The 23,632-nt window shown below is 39.9% G+C and overlaps 1 protein-coding gene and 1 long non-coding RNA gene across 4 annotated transcripts in view; one reads left to right on the top strand and one right to left on the bottom strand.

The window, feature by feature from the left end:
* Positions 1-23,632, top strand: part of DUSP29 (dual specificity phosphatase 29) — a 67,147-nt gene that overhangs the window by 17,238 nt on the left and 26,277 nt on the right. The window contains exons 1-3 of one of the 3 annotated variants that reach the window (XM_074232890.1): positions 1,960-2,102; positions 16,147-16,265; positions 17,534-17,742. In XM_074232890.1, the coding sequence (XP_074088991.1) occupies positions 2,057-2,102; positions 16,147-16,265; positions 17,534-17,742 (374 nt within the window). In that variant the 5' untranslated portion in view covers positions 1,960-2,056. Of the gene's footprint in view, positions 1-1,959; positions 2,103-16,146; positions 16,266-16,936; positions 17,397-17,533; positions 17,743-23,632 lie in introns of those variants that run through there. The other 2 variants (XM_074232891.1, XM_074232892.1) reach the window with 2 other exon arrangements.
* Positions 10,739-19,292, bottom strand: LOC141520928 (uncharacterized). The gene is made up of 3 exons (XR_012477797.1): positions 19,169-19,292; positions 13,740-13,915; positions 10,739-11,027 (listed from the first exon to the last, which is right to left on the bottom strand). It is a non-coding gene; the product is annotated as an uncharacterized LOC141520928 (long non-coding RNA).

Below are 23,632 nucleotides of genomic sequence, written 5' to 3'. Positions count from 1 at the left end.
AGCAAGAAAAGCAAAATCTCTTGTTAGAACTATGAATCAAAACAAATTCCTGCATTGGTCAACTCTTTGCTTCTTACAAAGGGTGCTCTGATTGATGGAGTTTTGTTTGTTTGGGGGGTTTTTGGTTTGTTTTTGAAAGACAGTGGGGTTAACTGACTTGCCCAAGGTCACACAGCTAGGTAATTATTATGTGTCTGAGGTGAAATTTGAACTCAAGTCCTCCTGACTCCAGGGCCAGTGCTCTATCCACTGTGCCACCTAGATGCCCCATGGATTTTTGCATTTCCAAGAGAAAGTCAATTTCCCCTCCCAGTGGTCCTGAACAACTCCAATACAAAACTTAATAACAATTGAGAATTTTGATTTTTTTGTTCAGTCTTTACTCAGATTTTGGGTTATCTATCTCTCCAGAGGGTGTACTCCATCCCCTGAGATAAAGGGGGAACAAGATTTATAGATAATATCTCTCTCTCTCTCTCTCTCTCTCTCTCTCTCTCTCTCTCTCTCTCTATCTTTCTCCATCTCCATCTCCATCTCCATCTCCATCTCCATCTCCATCTCCATCTCCATCTCCATCTCCATCTCCATCTCCATCTCCATCTCCATCTCCATCTCCATCTCCATCTCCATCTCCATCTCCATCTCTCTCTATCTCTATCATCTGCATTTTTTCCCTTTGACCCAGGGGATGGAATTCCCCTCCTTTAAGGAGAGATTACAACACAGAACTTGAGCAAAGGATGGACCAAAGATATTGCCGCAGGTATAACCATCCTCCATAGAGGCATTGTGTCATCTGTATTTGGCACGTACTATGTAAGCCAGAGATACAAACTGGAATCTCAGTATAAATGATACAAAATGTCAGCATCAAGCATATTGAGATGGGAAAGGAGCTCATTTCTGCCTTCTTTCTGATTAACTAGTTTTTCTTGCTAAATGGCAAAAAACTCTTTTGTCCCTACACTGCTGAAGGTTTGCAAGTGCTATCGGTGCCTTCAAAATTCAGCAACCTGGGAAGTCTCAGGTGCCCTCCCCTAGTTAATTCTAATGGGTGCTCTCTCTGGAAGCCTTCAGCTACCCAGGAAGCAAGTAGAAGCCCCTCAGAAACCTAACTTCTGCCAAAAGCCATTACAATAAAAGGCCAGGAGCATAGATTTCAAGCTGAAATATTTATTAAGCACCTTCAGTGTGCCAGATACTGTACTTGACCATATTTCTTTACAATATCTTTACAAAAATTAAAAAAATATTTTATTTCTTTTTCAAACTACATGCAAAGATAGTTTTCAACAGTAATTTTTTTGGTAAGGTCTTGAACTTCACATTTTTCTCCCTCCCTGTCTCCCTCCCCCTCCCCCTGAGAGAAAGCAATCTAATATAGGTTACAGGTGTGTAACTATGTTAAACATATATCCATATTAATCATGTTGGGAAAGAAGAACCAAATCAAAAATGGGAAAAGAACATTAAAGGGGAAAAACCCATTATATAAAAGGCAACTTTTAAAAATTGAATATAGTTATCTTTGGTCTGCATTTAAATTCAAGTCTTTTAAATACAAGTCTTTTAATCGATATCTTTACAATATTTACAGTACCTTTACAAATATCTCATTTGATATTTGTACAATTGATTTGTACAAATTTGACATTTGTACATTGATATTTGAACAACCCTGAAGTACATGCAAATATTATTTCCATTTTACAGTTGAGGAAACTGAGGCAAGTGACTTGACCAGAGTCACAGAGCTGAGATGGAATTTGAACCCAAGTCTTTTTCCATTAAACTGTTCTGCCTCTGCCTCTTCATCCTCTCCTAGGATCAGATCTAGAGTAGCTCCCCTTGCTACTCCCTGGAGTAGCTCAGGAGTACCAGGTACCTGACTCACAGGCTCTAAGGTTTCAGGTGGTATCCGGGAATAGTTTCACAAACAGATGTAGTGCGGGCTCCTCTTGGACTGAGTAGCAACCAAGGTCAGTGTCAGCAAATCCACCCCTAAAAATAGGCTCTGGTTACCAAGCTGGTGAGGTTGCCTGTGGGACTCGGTGATATGCACTTGGGATACGTGCTTCCTCCTGTGCTCCTGGTGCTCACAGGTAAGCCGATCTAGGAGGGAAAGCTGGGCAGGGCATTTCCTCAGGGGTTTGGGAGGTGAAGGGAAGGAACAAACATCGTCTAGTCTAAGTGAGTCCAGAGGCAGAGTGTGTAGACGCCCCCCCCCCCAACACCCAGGTAATAGATGGCTCAGGAATAGACAAGATATGAGACTTTCAGAACTGTAAGGTCAAAGTCTCGTTCACTCCCAGAGGTTCTTTATCAAGTGGGAGAAGACTGCCTGGACAAACTAGAATGTTCTACAAATCTCCTTTGATCTCTTGGACACAGTCCTAATTAAGAGACTTTCTTGTGGCCTGAATATTTCATTGTCTTGCTCCTGTCTCTCCTCAAATCTGATCTCTTTTGGTTCAGTCACCCTTCCTCCAGTCTGGGACTATAATGTAAAGTTCTAGGGGGTCATTGGGAGACATGGGAGGCATACGTGGCAGCTCAGATTCCTGGGCTCTTCTTTAAACTTTAAATTTGCCATATGGTCAAGAAGCCTAATAAGGACATGGATTCAAGGTTATTCTGGACACGAATGCTATTGAATTCCAAATACAAATGAGTTGAAATGTTAATAATTACCTCTGAAATGATAATTAGATCATATATTGTATATGGTCCAGTGGAAAGAAAACAGCGGACTTGAATTTAAATCCCCCATCTGCTATTTACCACTGGTAAGACTTTGGATAAGTCATTGACCCTCCTCTCCAATGCTTCAGTTTCCTTTTCTGTAAAATAAATGAAGGCAGATTTGGATGACCTCTGAGGTACTTTCAATTCTAGTTCTAAGATTCTATGTACAGTACCTTTATTCCTAATGATGACCTTATTTTAAACTCACTTGAGTCCTTGATGTGGGAAGGGAGAGTCAGACTTGGAGAACTGACTTCTTTGCTATCACACATATAGGTCAATGGCAGTAAAGCTGAACCTAAAAGGACCACTACACTCCTAAGAGGTAACCATGCCTGAGCTTAGCACCTAGTTCCCAGGAATAATTAATTAAATTATTAATTAAAATAGGAAACTGCCAGAATAGACCTTTCCAATCCCTACCCCTTTTTTTCCTTTCTCTCCCCTTTCTCTATTCTGTCGTGCAATATCCTTGTGGTCTCAGTTCTTGGGGGATCAGTGTCCTAGAATTCCCATTTCCCCTGTGGCAAGACATTATCCTGGGGGCTTTCCCTCACAAGATCCTTTTTTATATACATTTTTTCTTAAAATGATGATTTGAGGACTCTTGTCTGCTATTTGCTAGCAGACACTAACTGTGTGACCCTGGACAAGTCACTTTACCCTGTTTGCCTCCATTTCCCCATCTGCAAAATGATCTGGAGAAGAAAATGGCAAACCAATCCATTATCTTTGCCAAGAAAATTCCAACTGGCATCACAAAGAGTCAGACACGATTGAAACAACTGAACAGCAATCATAATCCTGCTACTTGCCCTAAGCTTCAAAATTGCTTTTTGTTCTCCACTGCCGGATCTCCCTGAGTGTTCTATGCAGGAGTGGTGTCTTGTTTCCTTTCCCAGGTTCTTTCTATTAGATCATGATGTCCCTTCAACTGTGACTCTGAATCACTCCTGTACCTGGAATCCAATAGCCGCCATGTAGAGGGACTGTCTCATTGCTCATAAATGTAATAATGTTTAGAAAAAGGAGGGGTTTGTTCAAGAGGGAATGTGAGTCCTCTTATTTAAAACAATTGATGTGAGGAGATACAGACACTGGAATTTTTTTCTTCACCATAATTTAATTGGAACAGGATTTTGTTCTGCTCTGAAGAAAATCACTCTGTTCCCTGTAAAGTGACATTGTTCTCAGATGACTAGGGCATACATTCTGGAGAGTTTTGGAGTCATGCCCTCTAGGGATGGGGCCTGAGAGAAGGGATGTTATAAGAGCATGAAATTGGTCTGAAGATGAATGGGAGACCAAAAAAAATCAGGATTACAGGATTTAGAGTTAAAAAGGTTCTTGAAGGTCATCTAGGGCAGACCTTCCTAACCCTTTTTGGTTTGAGTCACGGCCACTTTTGGCCCCCTTCTCAGAATAATATTTTGAAATGTACAATATAAAATGCCTTGGATTGCAAAGGAAACCAATTTTTATTGAAATAATGATGTTATTTTTCTCCACATCCAGTTCATAGACTTTCTGAAATATATAGAGGAGCCACTGCATCCCCAGTTAAGAACCTTTGACTTAGTCTAACTGCTCAAAATAAGAGCAGAATTAGGATTGAACCATAGGTCCTCCTCATGCCATGGAGTCCTCTGAAAAAGGCTGACCACAAGAAAACTGGTCTCATTTGCCTGGGCCTAGAAGGGGGAATTAGATCAGACAGACCCCATCATCTCTCTGCTCTCTGGACCTTACTATGTTTTCTGTTGGATATAAAGGTTTGAGTCTTGGAAAATGGCAGAACTGGAAAAGAACTTCTCTGTAAAGAAGGCCAAGGTAGAAATCAGTCTCCTTGGATTCACAAAGTTTTTAGGTCTTTCAACAACCCTCACATGTGTTTTTGTTTTTGTTTTTGCTAGGGACACTCAATGAGTTTCAGAGGGCAGACCCATGATGAACATGGGGGTAATGGCTAAGATTCTAGGAAGAATCCCTATGGGAGGGCGCTAAGGTAGTAGTGACTAAGTCTCAAGGATGAAATACTGTAGAATTTCCATTATTGGTGAGAAGTTCAACATGTTCTCACCCAAGCTGAGCTGACCCCATTGTTGGTACATGTCTGCAGAGTTGCCGCAGAGGATCTGCTTAGAGTATGAATGAACTTGTCCCTGGTCAGGCTAATGGGAAAATGGCAGAACACTCCATTACCCAATCATTGAGTGAAGTTCATTAAATACATGGGTTGATTATTTATGGAAACTGCCTCTATGGACACTCTGGCTATTTCCTCTAGTCACTGAGCATCACAAGCTCAGAATTATCCTCATCTTTTCCCTCTTCCCCTTGTTTTCCATATTCAATCAGGTACCTAGTCTGGATAGTTCTCCAGTGACTTGAGGGGTTCAAACATTGTCCTTCTGAATATTTTGTACTAAATTAAGATCTTTATTGCAATTCATGTGGCATAGTCCTTAAGTCATCCAGAAATTAACATTCTTCACAAAGGGTCTAGGTCCATCATGACTGGTAGGCCTGGGGATTATACTTACCCCCAAATTTATGGTTATAAATATAATCAGAGACTCAAAGCTTATTTATATAAGATTTTTCTCATTGATGGAGACTGATTACTCAGGGACTTATTTGAGGGGCAGAGTTGGTGAGAGCTTGAGAGAGAAGAGACCCTGATCTTCTGGCTTCCAGCTTTGAGGAAGAAAACTTTGGATTCCAGATTCTCCTCAGAGAATGGGAGAAGAGTCTTGCAAAATAAGCCAAGGATAGGGACATGATTGAGATGCTGGCTACTGTATATGTTGGCTTCTTCCAAAAGTCTTTCTTGAAAACAATATAGAACCCCAAATCTAGTCTCAAAACTGGAGGCCAGAAGATTTCTCCTCTCTCCAGTTCTTTCCAAATCCATCCCTCATATAGGCACTGAAAAATCAGTCTCCACCCATAAGTTTTAAGCCTCTGGTTGTATGTAAGTTGAAAAACACATCATTTTATAAAATTGTCATAGATGACCACCTGAATAGTTTTGGGTGGAGTGAGGGAAGACAGTGCTAACAACAAGGAGGCTGCTCTGTGCTAAGCCTTAGAAGGAATTAAGGATGCTGGATGATGAACAGGACAGAGAGGGTCTTCCAGGTAAAACAGAGGCAGCAGGAAATGGAAGTCTGCATACAGGTGACATTAGCGGGTGGTACAGGTCCTCAGGACAGGACATGGGAGGAAGAGTGAGGTGAGATCTCTGGAAAGGAATATTGTGAAGTTCTGTAAATGGAGACAAAGAGACTTGGAGTTGATTGAAGAGGCGATAGGGAGCCAATGAGATTTCCTGAGCCAGGGTAACATGTTCAGTCCTGCAATTCATGAACACCAGTTCCATATCTTTGTACTCTTCAGCAGGGAATCACCAACCACCACTGCTTATCTTTTTCCTCTGATCTTATTGAATGATCCCTCACTTGATGGCACCTGTGAATCCACACCTTTCTTCTTCCTTCCTTCCTCTTTTTCTTCCTTTGTTTCTTCCTCTTTCTTTTTTCTCTTCCTTCCTTCTGTTTTATTCCTTTCTTTTTCCTCTTTCTCTTTCTTACTTTCTCTTTCTTTCTTTCATTCATTCATTCTTTCTCTTTCTTTCTTGCTTTCCTTTTCCTACTTTCTTTCCTTATTTTCTTTCTTCTCAAGTACTTCCACACATCCTCCCCCATAGCCAGTCTCTGACTACTACTATATCTTGTTTATAATTCTTTCTGCTCTCTCCCAAAGTCTTCTCTTGTTCTTCCTCCCACTCACCTTTCTCCCACAAAATCAAAAGCTTTCAATTCACAAAAACACTCACATGAATTGAAGTCTAGACAGGTCTAGATTTCTAATGGGGTTTTTTTAGATCAAAGGAAAAATTTACATTTATCTCTATTCACTTTCATCTGGGCTCTGCCCCTTCCTATCAGAATCTGGACTTGTTTGATTAAAAGTGCCCACCAATCTTGATTGAGAACTCAGTGCTTCAACCTTTGCCTACCATTTAATATTGTTGCTAGATCTACTGTTATTTCAGCCACTGAGACCCAAATGATCATGATTAAGCAACAGTTGAATTGAATGAGAAAATGCACTATTAAACCAAGAAAGCTTTAGTTTTTTCATTAAAAATTTGCTATTTGAATCCCAGTTCTGGACTGCCTTGGAAATTCCTTAACTCAGGATGGTTCCAATTCAACCTCCCTCAGGCTGAGTCTTTCTTAAGACAGGAGAAACAATAGCTCACCTATTTACTCTCTACCTCCTGTCTTCTACCATCAGAGGGACAGAGGGGATACTAGCCATCACTGGCAATAGTTGCTAGGGAAGCAGGTGACCAACTGCTACTCAGAGACGGATGAAAGGTGACAAGTCCTAATGTTAATGCTGCTTCCACAGACACTGGAACATCAGTCACAGTGCTTGCCTTCATCATCCTTGACTTCTACTGGGTACTGTCCAGCCTTGGAACTGAGAGGTTTCTCTTATTTTAATTAAAATTTTTAAATTTATTTTTCTAAGTACATGCAATGCAACATTCACTTTTTTTTTTGCAAAATTTTGAGTTTTACATTTTTCTCTCTCTCCCTCCCTCCTCTCACCCCTTCCCGGCAGAATATAATATAATATAAACTATACAAATATAAACATGTTAAACATAGATCCACATTAATCATGTTGTGGAAGAAATACCAAATCCAGTTAGAGAGGCGGGGGGGAAAGACATAATATATAAAACAACTTTTAAATATTGAAGATAGTAAGTTTGAAGTTTCTCTTTTGCTTTGACTTGAACCCTCCTTCTGGCTTCATTGTGAGGACACAATAAGGAGGGGTCTTAAGGATTCCTAGGTGAAGAGAAGCCACAAGAGATAGTTGGGGCTTCTAGAAATGCTGGTGCCCATTCTTCTGCCTACCTCTTTTAATCTCCAAACCTATCCCTAATTCTTTTCTCCACTTCTGTCCCACTGCCTAAAGGAATGTGTGTGCCTATCTGCCATCATCACCTACTGTCACTCTGTCCATTGACATAACCAACCTGATCATTTCCTCCCTGAGAATTCAGCATTCTGGAAGAAAAGAGAAGAATGAAGCCATGTCAGATGTCAGAGTCCTGCCAAAGACCTTGGATGATCCTCTTTCATGTAGTTTCACATTATAGTATATCAAGGTCTTTTTGGAGTCTGGATTGGTCATCCTACATTGTCTTAATGACAAAAGGCTTTTAATTGAATTGATTTTATCTATCCCAATAGCATTTATAGATGTATGGAAAATAATAATAGGTATTTTTACAAGAACTATTTATTTGATCTACGCAGGGTGTTTGCTTATTTATTATACAAATCAAAGACCAAAGAACAGACTTGGAGAAGTGCAAATAACTATTCCAGCACCTGAAAAGATGGTTGCAGGGCGGCTAGGTGGTGCAGTGGACAAAGCACCGGCCCTGGAGTCAGGAGTCCATGAGTTCAAATCTGGCCTTAGACACTTAATTATTTAGCCGTGTGACCTTGGGCAAGCCACTTAACCCCATTTGCCTTGCAAAAATCTAAAAAAAAAAAAAGAGATGGTTGGTCACTCAAGAGAGTTAACCAGTATTTTTTAAAAATTGTATTTATTTATTTATTCTTCCAACCACATGCAATAGTAGTTTTCAATGATCACTTTTGCAAGGTTTTAAATTTCACATTTTTCTCCCTCCCTCTCCTCCTCCCCATTTCCTTGACCAAAAGTAATCTAATATGGGCTATACATGTATAACCAAGCTAAATGTAGATCCATATTAATCATTACCAGCATTTTTTCAAAACTTTTAGGACCAGGCACTGTGTAAGCTCTTAGTAGACAAAGAAAAGTAAAGCCTTTGTCTGTCCTCAAGGAGATCACATCCTAATGGAAAGGCCGAAACAAAAGACCGTCTAACTGGAGCCTAGAAGCCAAGCATACGCTCCCAAGTGCTTCAGATTCTCTCCAATAGCTGGGCTTCAAAGCTGGTCCCTCACCCCCACTTCCATCCCCTTGTGTTTTACAACATAGGACATTTGTGAGACTTAAAACTCCCTGGGTACTTGATGGTAGTGTGCATCCTGCAGTGGTACTCTAATGAAAAGGGGACTAATTGGCCATTATTTCTGAATTACCACTTTGTGAAACCTACCAGCAACATTTTCATAAATCCCATGGAAAAATATTTCAACCACTTGAGCATTAAGAAAAACAAAGAAGTCTCATCAGCTGCTCCTGAGCCCTTTGCTCTTCTTTGAGGTTTACAGAATGCTCCTTGTAAGGGAATTGCCAGAAACTCTACTTTCGTCCTAATCACAGCCAAAAAGGAAATGCAATTAGAGGTCTTGGTTGTCATTTTCAGGCATACACTGGCTTCTGGAAATCCTGGACCTGCCCCAAAAACTGGGATAGGGGAAAAATCAATTAGGGACTCATAAATAATCATTTTGAAACTCTTGAACACTGTTTGAAGAATTAATCAAATAAGTTAATGACGTCAACACATTTTATAAGAAACTGAAGCTTCCCAAGGCAATATTCATTTCTTACCACTCTAAATGAAGAGCTTAAAAAAATATTTGAAATTAATTCATGTAATTCTCTTCTGTTAACAATCTGCAAGGACCCTTGATCTAAAAGGGAAAAAAAATCTGTCAAACTTGGATGACAGCCTACATCTCATGAATTAAATTAAATGTAATTTAAAAATTCCTGAGTTAAAAATGAAAAAAAAAGAGACCTCAGATCAACTTTTCTTTCACTTTTGAAATCATCATTACAGATTTAAGATGTATGAAGAAAAGCACTGGCTGTAGTGAATTTTTTAAAAAAATGAATGTATGGGTATATTTTCACCACCACCCTCATTGACTCAATTCACTCACTTTCAAGAAGTATTGTCCCCAGTAAAGGAATTTACCTAACCATAATAACATTTTCATTTACCCCCATTCTTTAAAAGAACCCTCCGGGCCCAACTTGGGTGGTAGTAAGGGATTGGGGAAGAAAAGTGGCTCCAAGTAGTTTATATGCCCAAACCAACATATTCTGACTCCACAAGCCAAATAACTAAAAAATATGATTCAAATAAAAGATCTGCAATGGATTATTAAGTGAAACAAGAATGACTTTCTCTTACTCTTGTCCCATACAAACAAGAATGATTATATCTGATTGATGTAACTTTTGAGAACCAAGTCAAAGAAGATAATTCTAGCTATTCACCTATCAGCTGGTACACCAAAGTGGGGAAAAATTAGACCCCTGAAAAGAAAAATGGATTTTCAGTCAGGTCCTGGGTTTAAATTCCTTTTTTATCCCTTCTCCAATCTATCCTTCACACAGTTGCTGAAAGAGTCAGAGGAGGCTGTGGAGAAGGCAAGACCCAAATTGGGTCCACAAGGACAGTGAAGTGAGGGGAGGAAGGAGGGCAGGGACAAAGGTCTTCACAATTATGGAGTCCCCAAGACTCAATTTGTAGTGGAAGAGATGGACCCAATGTTATACAGATTGCAAATACCAGGATCAATCCAATTCTCTTATTTTGCAGATGAAGGGACTGAGACTCAGAGAAGTGAGTGATCTGACAAGCTCATTACCCAACTGGGATACATCTTCATATATCTTAAAGGAATTCAACATGGTGAAAATGATATTTTGTAGAGACTGATCTAGCCAGATTGTATTGGGTAAATTGAAAAAAGACAGGACTAAAGTCTGGGAGAAGGGAGGAAGGCGGCTGTCTGGGAAGCAGAAAGGACAGGGAAGGAAGAGGTAGATGCCAAGAATATCATAGGGATAAAACTTGGCTTTAGCCTGAATTTGGAATGTGATGGAGAAGTAAAGAAGATACTACTGTATTTGAACTAGAGTGCCTGGGAGGAGGATGGTCCCATTGACTAAAAATAAAGAAATTCGGACAGGGAGCAAAAAAGGTGAGCCTTTGCTACATGTGATAGGACATTATATATTAGCAGCCATTGGTCATAGGCATGTACAAATTGCCCTTCATCAGTTATGGATAACATCCTGGTCTCCAATCCCCACAATTAATTTTCTGTGCCTCTGCCTCTGGACTCGTAGAATTAATTCTTCTTTTTTCTCTTTCTCCTTCTCCTTCAGCATCTACTTCATCTTCAAATTCTAAGTGTTCTAATTCTTCTTCAAATTTTCCTCCTTTTCTTCTTCCTTCTTTTTTCTTTTTCTACTGCTTTTCCTCCTTCATCTTTTTGGAGGCAATTTGGAGGATTTTCCTGGAAAAGATATTGAAATGAGTTTGTCATTTCCTTCTCCTGCTCATTTTACAGATGAGGAAACTGAGGTTAAATGATTTGCCCAGGGTCATACAGGTTGTCTGAGGTCAGATTTGAAATTAGGTCCTCCTGATTCCAGGACCAGGGCTCTAGCCACTGGTACCACCTAGCAGCCCCAGAATTAATTCTTAATAAGAATAACCATCACTTATATAATACTTTATGACCTACAAAACTCTTTACATACTGTTTTCTTATCTATGGTGATCTTCACAACAATTCCTTAAGGTAGATTATTATTCTTATTTTACAGATGAAGAAATAGAGGCAGAGAGAAGATTTTCTCTCTCTCCCCTTCCTTCTCCTATTCTCCCTCATTTCCTAACTAGTCTTGCGCAATCAGATCCCCTTGCCCAATCTCCTTCATATAGTTCTGCTTAGAACCTGGATGGATGCAATTCTTCTGACAGTGGTCTTAGGGCTTAAAAGTGTTTGCAGGTACAGCTAGATGGCGTGGTGGATAGAGCCTCGGCCTTGGAGTCAGGAGGACCTAAGTTCAAATCCAACCTCAGACATTAAAGAATTGCCTAGCTGTGTGACCTTGGGCAAGTCACTTAACCCCATTGCAGTTAGGACATTAGACTATTTAATAGACTTCAAGTGTAACTTTTTGTAGTTTGCAAAGTGATGTAGACGTATGACTGGACTGAAGCCTCAGAAAAACCTTGTGAGATGGGTAATTCAGGAGGTAATATCCTCTTTTAACAGAAGAGGAAGGGGTGGCTAGGTGGCACAGTGGATAGAGCACCAGCCCTGGAGTCAGGGGTACCTGGGTTCAAATCCAGTCTCAGAAACGTAATAATTACCTAGCTGTGTGACCTTGAGCAAGCCACTTAACCCCATTTGCCTTGCAAAAACCTAGAAAAAAAAACAGAAGAGGAAACTGAAGCTGGTAGAGCTTCATCATTTAATAACTTGTCAACTACATTCAAGACACAGTGTTAGGCACTGGGGATACAAATGCAACCTTCCCTGTCCTCAAAGTGCTTTTGCTCTATTAGAAAGAGGCATTCCCATAAACAAACATGTACAAAGGGGCCTAAGGGATCAGGAAAAACTTCATGGAGAAGATTGAACATGGGCAAAGCAAAGGATTCTAGAGGCAGAGGGGCAGTGGAAGTGCATTCTAGATATGGGGGGGGAAGACAACCAGTGCAAAGTTTGGGGAGATAGTCTTGCATAGGAGAGACAATAGAAATACCATTTTGGTTGGATTGTGGAGTGCAGGAATGTGGAGAAATGCATATGATAAAACTGGAAAGGTCAGTTGGGGCTAAGCTATAAAGGTGCCCATAGTCAGAGAGTAAGACAGAAATAGAATTTGAACCCAGGCCTTCTTGTGCCTATACCCTCCTGTCTCCTGTGGTGGCATTTCCTTTGATTTGATAAACATTTTTTTTATTTTTTTTAAGGCAATGGGGTTAAGTGACTTGCCTAAGGTCACATAATGAAGTAAGTGTTAAGTGTCTGAGGCTGGATTTAAACTCATATCCTCCTGACTCCAGGGCCAGTACCACCTAGTTGCCCCCATGATTTGATAAACATTTTTAAAAAAGAGCCCAATGAACTTCTTGTCTTATTCTAACAAGGATGGGCTCTGTTTGGCACATGTTGATGTTGAGGTCATGGAAGGACACATCTATAGAGATGACCTAAAGGCAAATGGATAAACAAAATCTTATGGGCCAGATGGGGATGGAGGTAAGAGTTTAGAGAGGTGTCAGCATAGACTGTAACTGAGGGACTATTAGTATGAGACATTAAGACTTAGAGGAGAGGGACAAGGACTGGACCTTGGGGAATGTACATAGTTAAGAAGTTGGGGGGAGAAAGGCAACAAAAGAGATAGAGAGAGAGATGTGCCCAAAGGAGGGGAATCAGAAAAAGGATGATGCCAAAGAGAGGAGAAATTCCAAAAAGGAAAAAAAAAAACTATGGCTTCGGAGGTCAATGAGAAAATAGACTAATTCTTCATATTCATAGGGAAATCTTTAGAGCAGCAATGTGGTTTCTTAATACCAAACCCTGCTGTATGGAGAGATAAAAGCAACCTCAAGGCCTTTCCCCGACATGAGCCTTTCTATTATGATATTTGTCCATTGCAAATAAGACCAAGTTCTTTGGACCATATATGATATGTAGGCCTCCATGGAAACTAAACAAAACCAATTGATTCCTTTTCTAATTTTTGCCATATTTCAGGACAGAAACCTTCACTTGACTCTCTGGAAGTCAGAGGTTTGGGGCTGCTCAGTGGGATTCATGCAGAGCAGTTTTTAAGTTGGAATTGTAGGTCTGCGGTTTCTGGATGGCTATAAGATTTGCTCCCCTCCCCCCCTAAGATTCCCCACACTTGATGGTAATGAGTTCCAGAACTCCAATGCATGCCATCCTGTTTTGGTTAAACCACATTACTTCCTATTCTGTCTGGAAATTAAGCTGAGTATTTCAGTCACCAGGATGGGGAAATTTCTCTTCTCCTCTCCATCCTCCTTCACCCACATTTCCCCCAACTCCCACTCCATACACAGTACAGAGTGGGAGATATGACCCCATAGAGGGTTTTGTTGGCAAGGGAAGGAGACTGAGGTTTGGGGGGAAATGACATTTAATCCATCTGCCCCAGACCCTCCTCGTCTCGATAATATGTACCTCAGAAGTCTAGTTGGGAAGTTAGTCGGGGTTTGAAAGGATGGTGGACACTCCCATCACTGTTCCAGATGTTCTCTCCAAAGAAATGGAAATAGCACTGAAGGGAACCAAGGTGGAAGAAGCAGCTGGACTCCAAGTAAGCACAGCATTTGCTGAGACATCAGTTCCCAAGGTATCTATGAAGAAAGGGAAGATACCAAAAACATTGGAAAAAAATAAGGAAACAAACCCTTACCTTATTATTACACTAAAAACAAAGAGACTGAGAAAATGACCATAACAGGCAAATCATATGCTGACTTTTCAATGTATGGGGTTAAGGACTAGACCTATGATTTAATTTATATGGGTTGTCCCAAAAGCCTCTGTGCTAATAGCTTTAAATTAAAACTTAAACTTTTTGGGATGCCATAACTTTTGTGACACTTTGTACAAAAACATCTCCCAAGTGAGGAAACTACACCAACTTAACTTACAGTTTTAGAGCGCTTCCAAGAACAGTGAGAGGTTGAATGGTTGGTTTGGCTTAATGTAGCTTAAGTGGGTATAGCTTCCAGGTCCAGGAACCTGGTTCTGGCTTCATGTTCTCTACTCCCTGATAGATGACTTGGGAAGTAGGAGATCTTTCAAGGCCATGAGTGCCAGTCCTGCATGATATAGTTGATTCTTTTAAAGAGAGCAAATTGGCAGGGTAGGGAAAGGATAGAACCACAAAACATAACACAGCATGATGGGGGCCAAGAGGGAGAAATAAAGCAAGGAAATTTTTTGGAAGAAACCACTCATAACGAGAAAAGACACAATAAATTCCCATTATGTTCCCCCCAGGCTTTTTCATATGAATCTTCATTGAGCTTCCATTCCCCTATCCCATACTTGTAAAATTGATTGTTCTTATCCTAAGGGTGAGAATTTTCATCTATTTCTATTAAAGTTCATCTTATTAGATTGAATCCATTGTGGTAGTCCATCATCATCTTTTTGAACCTTAATACTGTCTTCTAATGTGTTAGCTCCTCCTTCCTTCATACTGTCTACAATTTTGATAGGCAGGTTCCTTATCGCATGCTAACCTGGCTTTCCATTGAATTATCTGGAACTTCCTATTCTCCATTAGTCAAAGAGGTATGGTGGTAAGCATTGGGATCACAAATAAAGACCCCAAACTGCTCCTGCTGCTTAGGAATTCAAAGTGTAATAAGGGAAACTATACCAATTAGCTATGTACTTACAAAGGGTGAAGCAGAGGCAGTCTCAGACAGGAGCATTGAAGGAGACCAGGGAAATTTTTTGTTTGTTTGTTTGTTTTTTGGCAGAAGATAGGTTTAGCTGAGACTTGAAGGAAGATCAGAGGTCAGTAAATGAAAGGGTTCAGTATCAGGAGCTTGTAACCAATTTATCCTTCATATTAGATATGTGTTCTTCCTTCAGAAATCACTTTGCATCTTTTGTATTTAATTTTCCTTGTAGATATTCTTTCTTTCCTATACAAAGGCAAGGACTGATGCATTTTTGTTTCTGAATCTCCAGGGCCTAGTACCAGACTTGCCAAAAAATAGGCATTTAATCAATATTTATTTAATTGACTATGGGTTGGATAGAGCACTGGCCCTAAAATCAGGAGGATCTGAGTTCAAATCTAGCCTCAGATACTTAAAAATTACCTACTGTGTGACCTTAGGCAAATCACTTAACTCTATTGCCTTTCAACTGCCCCCCCCAAAAAAAAATTGACTACAGGCTGCTGACAGTGGTATTGATTAAATCATCAACCAGAACAGAACTAAGGATAAAAACAGGGTATTTGTTTTCCAGTGATCTTCTTTTAAGGCTGATACTCACTGGGTACAGCCATTCAACCAGTTTCAGATTCACACAAATCTATTGTTCATATAGCTTCATTTCTTCAATAGAGAAATGATAGAAGATATTTATCAAATCCTTCCTTCATGATGATGATGATGTTTGTCATTCATTATTTTTTTTCCTTTGGTTTTTGCAAGGCAATGATTTGCAAGACAGTCATTTGCTAGACAAGCTAGTAAGGGTCTGAGGCCAGATTTGAACTCAGGTTTTCTGGACTCCAGGGCTGATGCTTTATCTACTGCAGAACCTAACTGCTGTCAAGTCCTTACATAGACTGGTGAGATCAGGGAGGAGGAAGATAAGATCACATCCTCATCTTACTCACCTCAGCTGGGTAAGGTAAGGGGATGGTAAGTGTTCCTCATCTAAATTGCTCCCCACACTAATCTCAACTAGATAACAAAAACTTACTCTTATTTTTTTTTTCATTCATTTTGGACCATTCTACCCATTAGCTAGGTTTTTTCCCAGAGCCTGGGGTGTCATAGGTGGTGCTCAACAAACCATTGAATCACTTAGACTTCTCTCTTCTTTCCCAAAGGTTTATGGCTGAAGGAAGGGCTCCTTACTCACCTAGAGCTCAGCTCTTATGCAGTGAAGAACATCATTTTCCAGAGGCCAACCACTCTATCTGAGGGTTTGACTTGCTATCCTGCTAGGGTAAGGATTGGGGGGAGGTCGTGATCTCTGGTAACATTAGTAATATTTCACAAACACATTGAATTTCCAGCTGAAAAGAACCACAGAGGCTTGTAACCCAACACCCTCATTTTTCAGATGATAAAACTTTTAAGATCCATAAAGGTTAAATGATCCGGGGTCACAAAGGAAATAAACAGCAGAGCCCATATTCAGTCCAGATTCTTTGTTGACCTGAAGACATTTAAACAGGTTTTCAGGTCTGAAAATGGGTTTTGTTTTCTTGGAATGTAGGAAGTAACTGAAGAGTTGACTTACTGATATCCCAGAGAGAAAAATCAGCAAACAGAATGAATTGTCATTAAAAAGGTTTTAGAAGTAAAGATTGAAACTTGGTTTTTGCATGTAACCAAGGAAAAAATAAAATAAAGATTAAAAATATAAAATTAAAAAATGAATGTTAAAATATTTTTAATGTCATTGAGTAAAAATAAAACAAAACAAAACAAATTTGTAAAAAGAACAAAAGGGGTGGCTAGGCGGTATAATGGATAAAGCATGGGCCCTGGAGTTAAGAGTACCTGGGGTCAAATCCAGTCTCAGACACTTAATAATGACTTAGTTGTGTGGCCTTGGGCAAGCCACTTAACCCGTTTGCCTTGCAAAAACCTAAAAAAAAAAACCTAACCTACAATTCATTTCCTTTTAGTCCTGGAATAAGGGACCTGTGCTGATTTGCATGGTTTCTCAAACAAGATAAAAAAAGACTTTGAATTTAATAACTAGTTCACAATTAGGGGCTTAACTTTGTCTGTTGAATGAGTCATTTTTCCTTCCATTTTGTTTTCTTTGCAGACTACTATGGGTAAGGGAAAATAATTTGGGGATGAGCAGTTGAGTCTTTTCAAATTTGAAGAGGTAGAAAAAACAAAGATAAAAGCTAGAGAGAGGAGGTGCCTTCTAAGATTTCTTGTTTTTGGTATAAGTTTCAGCCCAAATTCTATTATTCAAATGAGGTCCCTAATGTCCTTGAACCTAGTGGGGGGGCCTGGAATGTTTAGAAAACACTGTTCAACTGCCAATAATGACTTTCCTTGTTTAATTAGACCCAACTGAGATGACTCAGTGGATTGAGAAGAAGGGGCATACCAGGTTGGGGCAGAACCTTTCCATCTTTTAAATTTAGCTTTCTTCACTCAAATTTATCTCATACCCTTTCTGAAAGAGTGCTTTCCTGTTGGTGGGGGCCCCTGCTAGCACCATTTCTGTCTTTTTTTTTCTCTTGATAGCCTGAGAAGAAAATAAAATCTCTTAGCAAAAAGATGACTTCAAGACAGTCAGAGACCAGTCTGAACAAAGCCTATGAATCTAACATAGAAGAACCAGAAGATGAGTACATCACTCCAGGGGCCTTTGAGCTGGAGCGTCTATTTTGGAAGGGTAGTCCCCAGTATACCCATGTCAATGAGGTCTGGCCCAGACTCTACATTGGAGATGAGTAAGTAAACTCAAATTCCAACCATCCATAGGCCCACAGGAGAAAACAAACACATCTATCTTAAGTGGTTCTGAGCATAAGACTTACTGGCAGAAAAAAAAATATTTCAGTTGTTTCTGTTTTGGGGGAAAGCTGCTTAGCTTGCATGCTATTAAATATGTTGGAGGTCTATCAAAATTGGGTACAGCTCCCATTGTCTTAGAATTCTGCACCCAGGTAACTACTTTCCCAAAGAGAAGTCACCATTTCTCTCATCTCAAATGTATTTACCAAGGGCCTACTATCAAGGGCACTTGATTTCAAGGGAGACAGTTCTATTCTTTGAAAATAACTTTTTTAGGGGGTGGCTAGGTGGCATAGTGGATAAAGCACCAGCCTTGGAGTCAGGAGTACCTGAGTTCAAATCTGACCTCAGACACTTAATAATTACCTAGCTGTGTGGCCTTGGGCAAGCCACTTAACCCCATTTGCCTTGCAAAAACCTAAAAAGAAAATAACTTTTTTAGGGGTGGCTAGGTGGTGCAGTGGATAGAATACCAATCCTGGAGTCAGGAGTACCTGAGTTCAAATCTGACTTCAGACACTTAATAATTACCTAGCTGTGTGACCTTGGGCAAGCCACTTAACCCCATTTCCTAGCAAAAACTTTAAAAAAAAAAGGTAACTTTTTGATGTGTATTTTTCCCCAATGAATGCTGAAGAGATTTTGCATCAATTTCATCACTATTGGCTTGTAAACTTTGATTATTTATCTTAGATGAATTAGTATAGGTATAACATCTGTATATGGTCTGTATAACATCTGTTTCTTAAACCCAAGTTAGTGATGTCATTTTATTGCTCTTTGAGAACAAGGATAACAATCAACCATATATATTAGCTCATTTTCATTTTAGAAAGCAAAGAGGGTCTGACTCTGATCGGCATGAGGGAGGAGCAAAACTTAGTTTCTTTAAGGCCTGGGAGTCAGTGGTCAAGGGAGGAAGGAATCTGGTTCCACTTTGGCATGATCTTGGACAGGTTAGATAAATACTCTAAGCCATGGCAAAACAGGGATAATAAATATCTGTAGAACCTATCTGGCATCCATGAAAGATAATGTATAAAAAGATGCTTTAACTAACCTCAGATAAATGAAGTTGTGCCTCATTTGTTGTAACCTGCCCAAGAGAGTAAGTAGCAGAACTGGGATCGGAACCACATACAGCCTTCTTAAATTTTATTTTATTTATATTTATTTATTAAGTTATATTTTATATATATATTAATTTATATTTATTTATTAAAATAATTTATTTTATTACATACAAAGGTAGTTTTCAACATTCATTTATTTGCTAGTTTACCAGTTCCACATTTTTCTGCCACCACCCCCCCAGAGTGGCAAAAAATCTGGTAAAAGTTGTACATATACAATAGTGTTTACCATATTTCCATAAAAAAGCAGCTCTCAGATATCCTAGGTCTCAGTTTCCATGCTGATAGCAGGAGGTAAGATCTGCCTGTTTACCTCATAGATAGGCAGTGAGGTAGCATAATGGATAGAGTGCCCAGCCTGGAGTCAGAAAGACCTGAGTTCAAATGTGACCTCAGATACTTACTAGCTATGTGACCTAGGATAAGACACTCAAACCCTCTTTGTCTAAGTTTTCTAATATATAAAATGAGCTGGAGAAGGAAATGGCAAATCTCTCCAGTATCTTTGCCAAGAAAACCCCAACTGGGTTATGAAGAGTTAGGCATGATTGAAACAACTGAACAGCAAAACCTCATGGATATTCTGTGAAGGTAAACAAACAGGAGGAAAGTAAAATATTTTGAAGACTTTTTTTAATGAGAACCCATGACTACACAAAACCTTTGGCTGACAAAACCACTTCTCAGGGAGGCTAGGTGGCGAAGTAGATAAAGCACCAGCCCTGGTGTCAGGAGTACCTGGGTTCAAATCTGGTCTCAGACACTTAATAATTACCTAGCTGTGTGGCCTTAGGCAAGCCACTTAACCCCATTTGCCTTGCAAAAAAACCTAAAAAAAAAAAAAACCCAAAAAAACCCCCACTTCTCTAGAATTCTGACAAAAGAGATAAGGTGTCAATAGATGATGGTTTGAGATATGAGAAGGTTTTCTCAGGACGGAATTAGAATATCCAATGACATTCTACTCAGTTTATAATCTTGTGTGATGGGTGATCTAAAAGTCCTCTTAAAATTGTACAGCTCTTCCATCAAGGCTGATCATCTCACAATATTGTTGTTGATGTGTGCATTGTTCTCTTGGTTCTGCTCTCTTCACTCTGCATCAGATCCTGTAATTCCTTCCAGGCTTCTCTAGAGTCTGACCATTCATGGTTTCTTATAGAACAATAGTACTCCATCACACTCGAATGCCATAACTTGTTCAGCCATTCCCCAATTGATGGGCATCCCCTCAATGTCCAGTTCTTTGTCACTACAAAAAAAAAAGACCAAAAAAAAAAAAAGACAACAGGAATTATTCTAGATTTGATTTTAGTCAAACCAAACCTGGTTGTTGGACAGTGATATGAGAACATACCAGATATTAGAAAGTTCCTGTCCAACAGAACCATAAACAGCAATTTTTCAGCTTCCTGGAAAGCAAAATGCACAATGAAGAGGGAGCAGGACAGGAAGGAGCTTACCTGCGTATGAGCTAGTAGAAGAGGGCTCAACTTATATTTGCTAAATGACTGCTAAGTTCAGTTCTTTCTACTCTTTTGAAAGTCATTGACAGGTATCTTTAACACCCTTTACATTTTGGCACCCTGGGGAAAATCTCTGCTTACCCTTCCCTAGTTGCAGCTCTGCCACTGATAGCACCATATCATATCACAGCCGCAGCAGTCTGTTGAACTGGGCTGTCCCTTTCTTTCAGATGACTACATTTCATTCAACCAGGGAAACTTCACATTGTCTTTTTAGTTCATTACAGTTTTCCTGGCTTTATCCAATAGAAAAGAACACATGTATTATTTAGTTATGGAGAACTGCCAAGGCTAAGACTACAGATGTCAGGTGGGTTTTATGTCTTTGCCATGATACATGCAGAAAGAACTTAAAAACACAGATTAGTGGAACTGGACATAATTCACTGTGCCTCTCCATTTGTACCCTATCTCTGGAAATGTGCTCAGGTTTCACTTCTACTCCAAAGACTTAATAAGGTTAACAGGATTTGCAAATGTTTATTGAAATGGCAATTCATTATGTTGCCTATGAAACCCTACATACGGTGGCCATAATGGAGCAGAGGCTGCCAAGAAGCCTGCTTCAGCTCTTCCATCCTTTTGTTTCCTGGCTTTGCCACAGATGTTGCCCAGAGGCAATGAAAGCTCCACTTTGGCTCTGTCAGACCCTGATTAATGAAAGCTTCAAGTTTAATGTGCTTTTTTTTTCCTAGCTCAGATTGAAATTTTTTTCTTTTCCCTAAAAACCCCAAAGACTTTAAGAGCATTGGGCCCCCAGAAGTCAACAAAGCAGCCAAGAGGAGCCTTAGGGGGAAAAACAGAATTACAAGATCACAGATTTCAAGCAGGAAGTCCAATCCTTTCATTTTGCAGATGAGGAAACTGAGGTCCAAAGAGTTTAAGTGACTTGCCTAAGGTTATACAGGTAGTAAATAGAGGAAATGGCAGTTGAACTTGGGAGTCTGGACACTAAAGCTATATTTCTTTTTTAAATTGATATTTTATTTTTCTAATAACATATTATGAAAGTTTTCCAACATTCATCCACATGTATATGTATATTTTTAGACTATATAATTTCTTTCCACCCTTCCTTACTACCCCCCTCCCCTCAGCAGTGAACACTCAGGTGAATACTGTACAAACATATTGGTATTTAACATGTTTACAGATTAGTCATTTTCAGTAGGAGGAATTAAGATTAAGGGAAAAGAAAGAAAACCATGAGAAAAGAAAGAAATACACAAGAGAAAATTTTAAAAAGTAAAAAAGTGTTCATTCAGATTTTTGTAGGGTTTTTGTTTTGGTTTTTCTTCTTCTGGATGGGCGTAGCATTGTCCATAGCCGGTCTCCCCGGGGCTGTCCTAGCTCCCTGACTGCTGAGAGGAGCTGCTTCCATCAAGGTGGATCATCTCAGGATGTTGTTAATGCGCACATTGTTCTCTTGGTTCTGCTCCCTTCACTCAGCATCAGATCCTGTAAGTCATTCCAGGCTTCTCTAAAGTCCAACCATGCATACAGAACAATAGTACTCCACCACATTCAAAAACCATATCTTGTTCAGCCATTGCCCAGTTGATGGGCATCCCCTCGATGTTGTCACTACAAAAAGAGCTGCAAAGCTATATTCTTTGCACTGTAACTTTCCACCATAGCTCTTCCTTGAATGAACAGGGACACCATGAGAATGGTCCCTGCTGCTGCCACCTGGAGTCAACACCAGTGGACTCTGAGAACATCCTGGTAGTCAACTGACCCCTTGGAAATAGCTTCTCAATCCACACTCTCTCTCCTCTGCCAAAAGGGCTTCCTATGACATTTTAGGAAGCTGTTACTGCTCAGGCACCTTAGGGAATTCCAGTTCTTCTTCCACTTTTTCCCCACGTGATCTTGGGCAAATCACTTCTCTGCCGCTCAGCTTCCAGTGAAAAAAGGGATGGGATCAATCAAGCAAAGCAAGCAACTTTTATTAAGCACTTACTATTTGCAGGCACTTTGCTTGGTGCTGAGGATCCAAAGACAAAAATTTAAACAGACCCCCCCCCCACTACCACGTTGCAATTATACTAAAAGAATAAATAAAATAGATGGTGTCCGAAAGGTAAAAGGCAACTTGAGGGAGTATGGCACTAGCAGGTGCTTTGTGATCAGAAGGTGTTTTGTGCAGAAGGTCAGGAGGAAACTATGGATTTTATTCGGTAAAGGTGAAGAGGGAGTGACCTCTGAGGTCCCTTCCAGCTCCTAAATTTGTGATCCTAGCATCCTGTGTTTAGGAAAGTCACTGGTATCTTGTGGAAAATGGACTGGAGAGGGAAGAGTCTTGAGGCAGGGAGTTCAACTAAGAGTAGGGGGATGCAAAAAAAAATATTACAGTAGAATTGTCAACTGATTGGGTGAGAGTGGGAAGAGTGAGAAGTTAGATGACTTTGAGGTTGCAAAACCAGGTGACCAAAAAGGATGTTGGTCTTCTTGGAAGAAATGTCCTTGAAAGACTTAGATGAACCAATACAAAAGGAAGTAAGAAGGGTCAAAAAACCTCAAACCCTAACATACAGAGTGACAACCAGTAAATGGAATGGAAAGAACAGATCGACAGGTGGCATGTAGATAGAGTATTGACCTGAAGTCAGAAAGCATGTCTCACTAACTGTGTGATTCTGGACCTCTTTAAGCCTCGGCTTTTTCATATGTAAAATGGGAATGATACTAGAACCTACACTACAAGAATTATATAAATGCTAGCTATTGAACAACAATCAAAGATAACCATATAACATGGGCTTTGGCTGGCCCCAGTGGAAGGGTCAGGTCTGTTATATTTCCCCTCCTTCCTCCCGCCCCCCCCCCAGTGTTTTCTGGTACTTGAGGGGGTTGGGAAGTTTGTTTTTCTGCTTTTGGCTCAAGCCCTCACTGATAGTATTTTCTCCTTTTTGGGGGGCCCAGTGATTAGCACCCTAGTTCCATCTAATTACTTAGAATCTGACTAGCTTTTACAAGGGATTATTTATTGGAAAGATGCAAATATTTCCCTCATTCACATAAGATGTAAATTTGGTTCACAGGTCCTATATTGGCACCAAGTTGAAATCCTAAGATCACTAGCACCCCAGAGCCTTGATCCTCTGGGCTTTCTTGCTGGGACAGATGTATCATCAAACTGGTTGTCCTGAGTTTCCATATCCCTT

This window comes from Macrotis lagotis, chromosome 4 (genome assembly GCF_037893015.1).
Source record: "Macrotis lagotis isolate mMagLag1 chromosome 4, bilby.v1.9.chrom.fasta, whole genome shotgun sequence".
Taxonomy (NCBI): Eukaryota; Metazoa; Chordata; class Mammalia; order Peramelemorphia; family Peramelidae; genus Macrotis; species Macrotis lagotis.
Note: the sequence above shows the minus strand (reverse complement) of the source record. Positions and strands in the feature narration are given on the sequence as shown.